General features: G+C 54.0%; 1 protein-coding gene across 4 annotated transcripts; it reads right to left on the bottom strand.

Moving 5' to 3' along the window:
* Window positions 1-1095: 1095 nt before the first annotated feature.
* BMP4 (bone morphogenetic protein 4) lies at window positions 1096-8164 on the bottom strand. 4 transcript variants are annotated; one of them, XM_011999708.1, is made up of 4 exons: window positions 7852-8164; window positions 4599-4723; window positions 3212-3588; window positions 1096-2256 (listed from the first exon to the last, which is right to left on the bottom strand). In XM_011999708.1, the coding sequence occupies exons 3-4, from the start codon at window positions 3579-3581 to the stop codon at window positions 1400-1402; spliced, it is 1227 nt and encodes a 408-aa protein (XP_011855098.1). In that variant the 5' UTR covers window positions 3582-3588; window positions 4599-4723; window positions 7852-8164; the 3' UTR covers window positions 1096-1399. The 4 variants fall into 4 exon arrangements, with proteins under 4 accessions (XP_011855098.1, XP_011855100.1, XP_011855101.1 ...); XM_011999710.1 differs by having other exon boundaries at window positions 8061-8138; XM_011999711.1 differs by lacking the exon at window positions 7852-8164 and adding an exon at window positions 5730-5858.
* Between the last annotated feature and the right edge of the window lie 631 nt (window positions 8165-8795).

Raw genomic sequence — 8795 nt, 5'->3', positions numbered from 1 at the left:
ATCCTCCTTTTTTTAACTTTGTCCAAAAATTGAGCTTTTGCTTTTAAGAAACCCTAACACAGACCATCAGCTCTACCTCTTTCTGCCCAACTCCAGGGAAGAGGGTATGGGGGAGGCAGTACAGAGAGAAAAAGGAGAGTTGACATTTGACTCAAGAGATTTGTGTATAATAGTGGGACACCTTCACAGTGCCTGCTTAGAAATTCTGACCCTTTAGTATCTGACCCCATTGTCAACCCCCACCTAGCCCAATCTGTTGGGATCCTAAACTTGATGAAGGCCTTTACAAGGGGAAAAGAGGACAAGGGAAAATGTCAAGAAACAATGGGAAATTATATCATGTGGTATATTAAAACAGTAATCAACAAACTTCTTGAAGGTAGGGTATATTATTTGTTCCAAAAAAAAAAAAAAGACGAAATAGCAGTGCATGCCTGTAATCCCAAAGAGGCTGAAATGAGAAGATTGCTTGAGCCCAAGAGTTCAAGACCAGCCTGGGGCAACAGAGAGAGAACCTGTTTCAAAAAAAAAAAAAAAGACAAAAACAAAAGAGTCCTCCCTGGAGAAAAAAAATTTTTTTAAACATGCCTTCACACACACATTATGATGTGAGTGTGCAAATTAGTTCTGATTTGGAAATATCACATTGGTGCCTGTAATAACTGGAGATACTCTGAGGTATCATAAAAGCAGAGGTGGGTAATCATTTTTCTAGAGCTGAGACCTCATCACACTCAGCTGTGATACGCCTCAACAGGTGAGTGAAACAGAAGATGTACAAGGGGCCCAAAATGAAGTCTTTAATCTGACCTACACTCCTTTCATCCCAGTATTTCTCCAAGGCATGTGTCATCCAGATGGGAGAGGATACTGTGTCCTTGTTAACATTAAATAGAAATGGAAAACAATTCATGCTGGCAATTACCATCTCTCTCTGTGAACAGTTTACTTCCTGTCCCTACAACTTAACCACCTCCAGGTACCACCTTTTGACTTCCATCCAGCCTCCAACTCACCTCAACAGAAAAAAGCCTCATATCAAAAGAGATGAGCCCAAAGGAAAAGAGAAGGGATTAAAGAGAGAAAAAGCCATGATTTACCTTTAAAATAATGACTCATTTTATTTTTTTCTTTTAATACGTAGTTATAAATATATTTTGTCAAAATATATGATCAATATGGTCAAAACATTTGCACGTAAAGTCATAAATAAGGTCAAGGTGAATGTTTAGGGTTTTCTTCCTTTTTTTTTTTTTTTTAAAAAATAAAAGTCCAGCTATAAGGAAGCAGTCTGTGTAGTGTGTGGGTGAGTGGATGAGAATGTGTGTGTGTATGTGTGTGGGGTGTGTGTGTGTTGTGTATATCTGTCTGTCTGTCTATCCTCAAGGACTGCCTGATCTCAGCGGCACCCACATCCCTCTACTACCATCTCCTGATAATTTTTCAGTACCACCTTATCATACTCATCCAGGTACAGCATGGAGATGGCACTCAGTTCAGTGGGCACACAACAGGCTTTGGGGATACTGGAATTGACAGAATTGACCAGGGTCTGCACAATGGCATGGTTGGTTGAGTTGAGGTGGTCAGCCAGTGGAAAGGGGCAGTCCCCATGGCAGTAGAAGGCCTGGTAGCCTGGTGGGGCCACAATCCAGTCATTCCAGCCCACATCGCTGAAGTCCACATAGAGCGAGTGGCGCCGGCAGTTCTTATTCTTCTTCCGGGCCCGCTGTGGGTGATGCTTAGGACTACGCTTGGCCCTCCGGCGTCGGGTCAAGGCATGGCCTCGGCCATCATGGCCAAAGGTGACCAGGAGGGGCCGGAGCTGGGCCCAATTCCCACTCCCTTGAGGTAACGATCGGCTAATCCTGACATGCTGGCCCTGGTGGGTCCGAGTCTGATGGAGGTGAGTCACCTCAATGGCCAGCCCATAGTTTGGCTGCTTCTCCCGGGTCCAGCGAAGGACCGCAGGGCTCACATCAAAAGTTTCCCACCGTGTCACATTGTGGTGGACCAGTCTCGTGTCCAGTAGTCGTGTGATGAGGTGCCCAGGCACCACTTCTGCTGGGGGCTTCATAACCTCATAAATGTTTATACGGTGGAAGCCCCGTTCCCAATCAGGGCCCTGGTCCACCTGCTCCCGGAAGAGCCGAAGCTCTGCAGAGGAGATCACCTCGTTCTCTGGGATGCTGCTGAGGTTAAAGAGGAAACGAAAAGCAGAGTTTTCACTGGTCCCTGGGATGTTCTCCAGATGTTCTAGGCACAGTTAGGATGGAAGGGGAAAAGAAAAAGCACATGAACTTTTTTCAAAGATGGAAGAGTCAAGAGAGAGCTCAGGGTTGGGCGATGAATGGTGAATTCTGCTTATGCAGGGGAAACCTACTGGGGGGAAATAAGCATACCCCTTAATTTGAAGGAGCAGATAAGTGGGGCTGCTGGCAAACCAGCAAAATGTAGCTAGCATTTCTCAAGCACCAAAGACAGAAACTACCTCCCAGCCTCCTTGATATGTCTAATAATTTCCATGTGTCAACTCCTCTAGGGCACCACCATCAGACTCCTCTTTTAAAACCCCCCCCCCTTGGTTTTGTGTCCACAGTTTTCTTTACAAGTGGTTGTAAAGAAAAAGAGGGGCCAACAGAGCACAGGCAGGAGGAAACATGCACACAACTACCTTCTCCCTCTTCCACTATTGAGTATGTTACTAAACATTTCCCCAGCGATCTTGGAAACACAGAGCATGCCTTGTTGATCATGTTACAGAGGGGAAAATAAATTCCAACACAGTAATGATGCTGGTGGATTAATAACTCAGATTTACTTTGGAAAAGAAACATCCGCTAGGAAACATTCAGATCGGATTACAAGGCCCCTATTGAATAAACCCGACAAACACACAGCTGTAATATTAAATTCAGTAGGTGCTTTGAAAAAAACGGGCAGAAAAGGCTTTGATATAGCAAAAACACACCGCTGGGGCTAGCCCACGTCTGAGTGCTGTCATTCCCCTTCCCCTGAACACCTCCCCCTCTGTCTCCAAAAAATAAGTTCGGTGGCAGCTCTGCAAATTCTTGGAGGTAAGGAGCTCTGTTCCTCAGCCTCCTGGATTGGGGCTTTGATGTAACCCGAACTCTTCTTCCCCAGGGCTTTCACTGCCCCTCTAGCCAGTCTCACTAGCCCTCCCCCACGCAGACGGGGGGAACAGACTGACCTTCGTGGTGGAAGCTCCTCACGGTGTTAGCCCGGCTGGCCGGGCGCTCAGGGTACTCCAGACCAGTGCTGTGGATCTGCTCTTCCTCCTCCTCTCCAGACTGAAGCCGGTAAAGATCCCGCATGTAATCCGGAATGACGGCACTCTTGCTAGGCTGCGGGCGGCGGCGCAGCCCGAACATCTGCAGAAGTGTCGCCTCGAAGTCCCGCAGGAGCTCATGGCTCTGCCCTGAGCGGCGTCCTCCCGCGTGGCCCTGAATCTCGGCGACTTTTTTCTTCCCCGTCTCAGGTATCAAACTAGCATGGCTCGCGCCTCCTAGCAGGACTTGGCATAATAAAACGACCATCAGCATTCGGTTACCAGGAATCATGGTGTCTCTGGGGAGGGGGAGGGGAGTGGAAGGTTAGAGAATAAATAAACACCAATAAATAGGGAGAAATAGATGTGTCTGCATATGCATTTAGGGCTAGAAATGGAGGGGCAAGATGGAAAGCAGGTCAGAAAGATCAAGTTTGTGTCCTCTCCCTCACACCCCCCAGCTGCAGCCATGCACGGCCTGAAAGTAAGAATTGCCCTGTAATTACTTGGTCTAACTTGTTTACAGTCAAATAACCCCAAATCAGATAGCCTCCATCCTGTTAATCTTTTTTTGTCCTAACTGCTATCTGAGCCATGATCTCAGCGTGGCTTCTTCAAGGATAAACAGTTAACATTGAGGGGGTAAAAAGGGGTGGGGGAGGGAGAATTAGAATGACATTGCTCTCCACTTTAGACCTTCAGCTTCCCTCCCTTTTCCTCCACCCTCAGAGCCCAACTTTCACAACTTCCAGTTGGTTCAGAGCCAGAGGGAGGGAAAGTGAGAGGCAGGGGCTGGGCGAAGACAGAGGGCGACAGGATCCAGAAGCCGAGAAGGTGGTCTAGGAGCTAACCGAGTGGCTTGAGGGCTTATTGTATTGTGGCCGATGACTTTGAAATACTCAGCCAAAAGTGCCTGATCATGCCCGCTCACCCCCAGGAGAAACCTCTGTGAGTTTTGACAAGACAGTGGGAATGCGCCACTGAGACACTGGGTGCTCCCCCAGGCAAGTAGGGTAGGGGAAGGGAGTGGTTAGCCCTCAAGGTACAACCCCGGGCTTTCATCTCTTTAGCTCCCTCGCGCTCCCCTTTCTTGCAACGCTGAGAGGGCGAGTGCGCGCCAGCAGCACTTTAAAAGGAACCAGTACGCTTCGAGCGCCCCGGCTGCAGGGCCAAGAAGGGAGCGACAGTGCTGCCAGGGAGCAGAGTGTGGACATTGCAAGGGAGGTCCGACGGAAGGGACAGCCGGCGAGCAGGGGTGGTGAGGGCAGAGTGAATTCCCGGGAGGGGGAAGGAAGAGGTGTCTACTCACTGACAGAAAACAAGGCATATAATAACAGTCCATGATTCTTGACAGCCAATCTTGAACAAACTTGCTGGAAAGGCTCAGGGAAGCTGCAGCAGTGCGTTGCTCGGGATGGCACTACAGAATGGCTCCTAAAAGGAATATTTGAATATAATGAGACTCCGGCGCAGACAGACTCTGTTTTTCTTCCAGCCCCTCGGAGTCACGTGAGCGCCGAGGCCCCTCCCGCGGCGGGCGGCGAAAGGGCCTGCGCGCCCTCCCCTCCTCCACAGCCCCCCGCCCCTCGCGGGCCCGCCCCCTCCAGGCGAGGCCAACCTCCGCGCCCGCCGCCCGAGCCTCTGCGGTCCGGGAGGAGCTCCCGGCGGCGCTCGGCAGAGCCCTCGGCCGGTGCCTCGCGGCCGCCGCGCTCCCCGGACTCAGGGCGCAGCGCGCAGAGAACCCGGTTCTCGGCGCTTTGCGTCGGACTGGGCCCCCACGCCGGGCCACATGAAGCCAGAGGATTTGGGGCGCACTGAAAGGACTGCGTCTTGCAGCTCGAACCCTGCTTAAGTGGGGGCCGGGAGCGAGGTCGGGAAAGTCTCACTCGCCCAAAGCCTCACCACCGAGAGGCACTTATAAAGGAAAGCGCCGAGGGACCCTGCACACGCGCGTATACACACACACACAAGCAAATACGAGCTCCCCGCCACTTCCTCCCCAGGGTCTCCACAAGGCCAAATATTGCTCCCAATGACAGCCAGTCACCCCTTGGCGAACGCCTGCTAAGGCTCGGAAGAGCGGGGCCACCGATCTAGCTCCCGGCTGAAAGCTGCCGACCTTGTCACGCACGGGGCCGGGAATGGGCGGGGGGCGTTAGAGGGTGATCGCTGTGGGAAAGTGAGAGGGAGCGGTTGCTAATCATTGCTCCGGGTCCATTACGGAGAATCCCCAAACCAAGTCGGCCGCTGCGTGGCCCCTCTCCCCTGGCAAAGCAGACCCCGAAGAAGCCATTCCAGGCGGAGGGACAGACGCCGGGGCTCGCAGCTCCGGGCAGATTCAGAGAGAGGCGTCGCTGCAGAAAGGACGCGTCACAGTTTTCAGATCTTAATGTCGCCGAGGTTTTACAACTCCCGACCCGGCGCAGAAAGGAAATCCCACCATGTTCCCGGGAGTCGAGAAAACCGTGAACAGCTTTCGGCCTGCGCTCGACCTCTGCGTCTGCGTCTCTCTCGCCTCGGCTTGGCTTATTTTTTAAACCACCACACTCCTTCCCCCGCCACTTCCTTCCCCCACCCCCTTCCTCCGTTGCACCAGCAGCAGAGTCGCAGCAAATACTCCTTCAAGAATTTTACCTACCTACAGCTCAAGCGATTACTAGGATGTACTGACTAATTGAAGATGCTGCGGCGCGCGTGGGTCGCTCAGAGCAAGGGCCTCTTCGAAAACCCGACTCGTCGCAACTCAGCGTTCGCAGGGCCGGGCGTGCCAGGTCGCCCCCGGGACCCTGGCCCCATGACTCCTGCCCCAAAGCTCACTCCACCCGATCTCCCTTTCCTGAGGCTGTTCCTGGTTGCCGCTTTGGTCGCTCTGGAGCTCAAGAGCTCGGGTTGCCTGCCGCCCCACTCTCCACGCAAAAGCTTGGTTTTCTTCTTAGGGGCACTTGCAGGTAGACTTGGAGGAAGAAGAGTAAAGGATCGAGCAGCTCAGCCCTCCCTCCCTACGGTGGATGCCCGGCGTCGACCGACACCTCAGGTCCGGGTGCGGAGGCCGTGGGCGCCCCTGCGCGACCGTCCGTGCCCCGCAAAAGCCGCGCGGCTTTCGCCTTTGCTGGTCCCGCGCCACCGCTGGGGGGGACTGCGAAAGGGTTGGGAAGAGCAAAGGGTTTTTTTGTTTTGTTTGAGACGCAGAAGCCCTTTAAAAAGCCCGGCGAGGACAGATCCAGAAGTAGAGAAAGGAGACGGAGGCAAGCTGGTGCCCGCGAGGCAGAGGGACAGTGGAAGGGGCGGGCGCCCGGGATCCCCGGAAAACCCTCGGCCCCAAGGAATCTCCTGGGGCGGGAGCACGCGGTTCTAAAACCGAGAGGATAGGGAGGGGAAGGGGGAGTTGCCTTTCAATTTCGGACTCACCAGGATTCATCTCTCATCACATTTTTCTTCTCAAATTTTTAAATCGAAAAGATAAAAGCCAAAAGAACTTTCATCCCCAGAACTTTTCCTTGGGGGAAAGGAATGCAACTCGGGGTGGTTGTCCTTCACTTCCCTACCCGAATCTTCTCCTAATGCCGAAATGTGTTTACAGGTAGCCTCAGTTTACCAACTATGTATCTTTTGGGGTGTTTACGTCTCACAAAGCCTTCAACTCATAAACCGCGATCCTTGAAAACCATCCTCCAAAGAAGTGCTTAGGAGGCGTCTGAGGCCCCCGGACCAACTCCCGCTGGAAAAAGCCTGCAGGGACCCGGGAATCACGGGATCCTTTCCCGTCGGTTCCGGGCCGGGAGGGCCAGGAAGAGCCGCGCGTCCGCCTTTCGTCCCGCCAGGAACTCCCCAGAGGACACGACACCGCAGGAACGCGCGTCCTGGGAGCCCCTGGGATCCTGGCGGTCGTCTCTACGGACCCTACACCATGAAATGATACAGGGGAGGCTCCTTCGGTTCCGCAAGTCGACGAAAATAGCTCGTGGAGAAGGCGCCTCCTGCAACTGCAGTTCGCAAGCTCTCGGGGCGCCCCGCCAGCTGGGGGCCAGACTGGGTGACACTCCCCTCGACGCAGCCTCCGGAGCGGCGCGCACTCTCCAGAGGCCAGCAAGACTGCGCTCTCTACCGCAGAACCAGCTCCAGCTAGGTGTTCTCTCCCCATCTCGCCGTCGCTCTGCCCCCTCACTCTCTCCGGACCTCAGAGCCGGCTCTTTCCTTCCTCCTCCCGCCCTTTCCGTCCGGGGATCGCAACCTCCAGCCCTTGGGCAACGCGTTCAGCCCAAGACCCCACAGTTTTTCCCAACGACCCCCTACCAAGGGCTTCTCTTGCTTCTGTTCTCCTGCCCCGCACTTCCCAAAGGTGAGAATCTCCCAGGGACTGCTGGACAGAGAAGGCCTGGGCAGGGGCAGCAGCCGGTATTTAAAGGTCTTTCAGCGCCAGCATCCCCACCTCCAGTACCATTATAGGAAAATAATTAGGCCACCTTTTGCCTCGGTCACAGCCTGAGTCCCCAGCTTATTCCCCCCAAGGAGGCTCCTAGACCCCCTCTGCCTGTCTCCCCTCACCAGGTAGCCTTGCTCACCATAGGTCCCTGCAGTAGCGGGCTCGCCAGCAGCAGCTCCTGGGGACCTCTGAACGGTTGTAGTGAACCTGGGCGAGGGCCGGGGACTGGGGCGCTGCAGGCTCGAGACAGCTTGGACGGGAATCCCATCGGGGAGACAGGCTAGATACTCAGCCCGAGCAGCAGCGGCGTCTCAGGCTCGCGTCCCTCGGCTCGGATGCCACACTCACCTAGCTTCCGGGCCGGGCTCCGCGCTCCTTCCCTCCCTCCCTCCTCCTCTGCCTTCTCGCATCTTCCTTCCTCCTCTTTCCCTCCCTCGCTTTCTTTCTTTCCTTCCTCCTCCTCTTCCCCGGCGGCCCCTCCCTTCTTCCCTCCTCCCTCGCTCGCCTCCCTTTCTGGGGATGGGAGCCCCGCCCACATCCTCCCCTCCAGCCTCCCGACCTCGCCTAGCAGGCCCGGGTCCCGGAAGCCCAGGCAGCGCCCGAGTCCGCAGCTGCCGTCCGAGCTGGGACGCCGATGCCTCCAGCTCTGGGAAGCGGCTGGGGCTCACCTGGGGACCACGTGCGGAGGTACTAGAAAGCATGCACCGACTAGTCGCTGTACCTTCCAAAAATACCCATGGGAGTCTGGGCTTCCCTGAGTTTAGTGTAACTGCTGCCCAAACTGATGATTAAAACACTGAGTAATCACCATTTACCCTGAGTAATTAGAGATAATGAAACACCTCTAAAATCAGGTTATGGAGAAGGGAGCTGTTGGATCGGTTTAAAAGGTGGCCTTCCATAAACTGTTAAAGGATTTCCAAACGTTGAGAAACAGGCTGTGTGCAGAACTGTGTGCCAGTGAGAGATACCTCTTGGGCTGTTAAAAGGTGAATTTCCTTCCAAAACATTCTTCAAGTGCGTTTTGTGGAACGCCTTGGTGATGACCCTGAGGTAGACCCCAGTAAATGAGCTCACTTGCCT

Source organism: Mandrillus leucophaeus, unplaced genomic scaffold, assembly GCF_000951045.1.
Source record: "Mandrillus leucophaeus isolate KB7577 unplaced genomic scaffold, Mleu.le_1.0 Scaffold60, whole genome shotgun sequence".
Classification (NCBI taxonomy): Eukaryota; Metazoa; Chordata; class Mammalia; order Primates; family Cercopithecidae; genus Mandrillus; species Mandrillus leucophaeus.
This window is presented reverse-complemented; position numbering and strand designations above follow the sequence as displayed.

Excerpts from the sequence above, each read along its gene's own strand:
- BMP4 (XM_011999708.1), bottom strand. The coding sequence starts at position 3,581 with ATGATTCCTGGTAACCGAATGCTGATGGTCGTTTTATTATGCCAAGTC. Across the intron at positions 2,257-3,211 it reads GAGGAGCTTCCACCACGAAG|AACATCTGGAGAACATCCCA; the intron begins GTCAGTCTGTTC and ends AACTGTGCCTAG.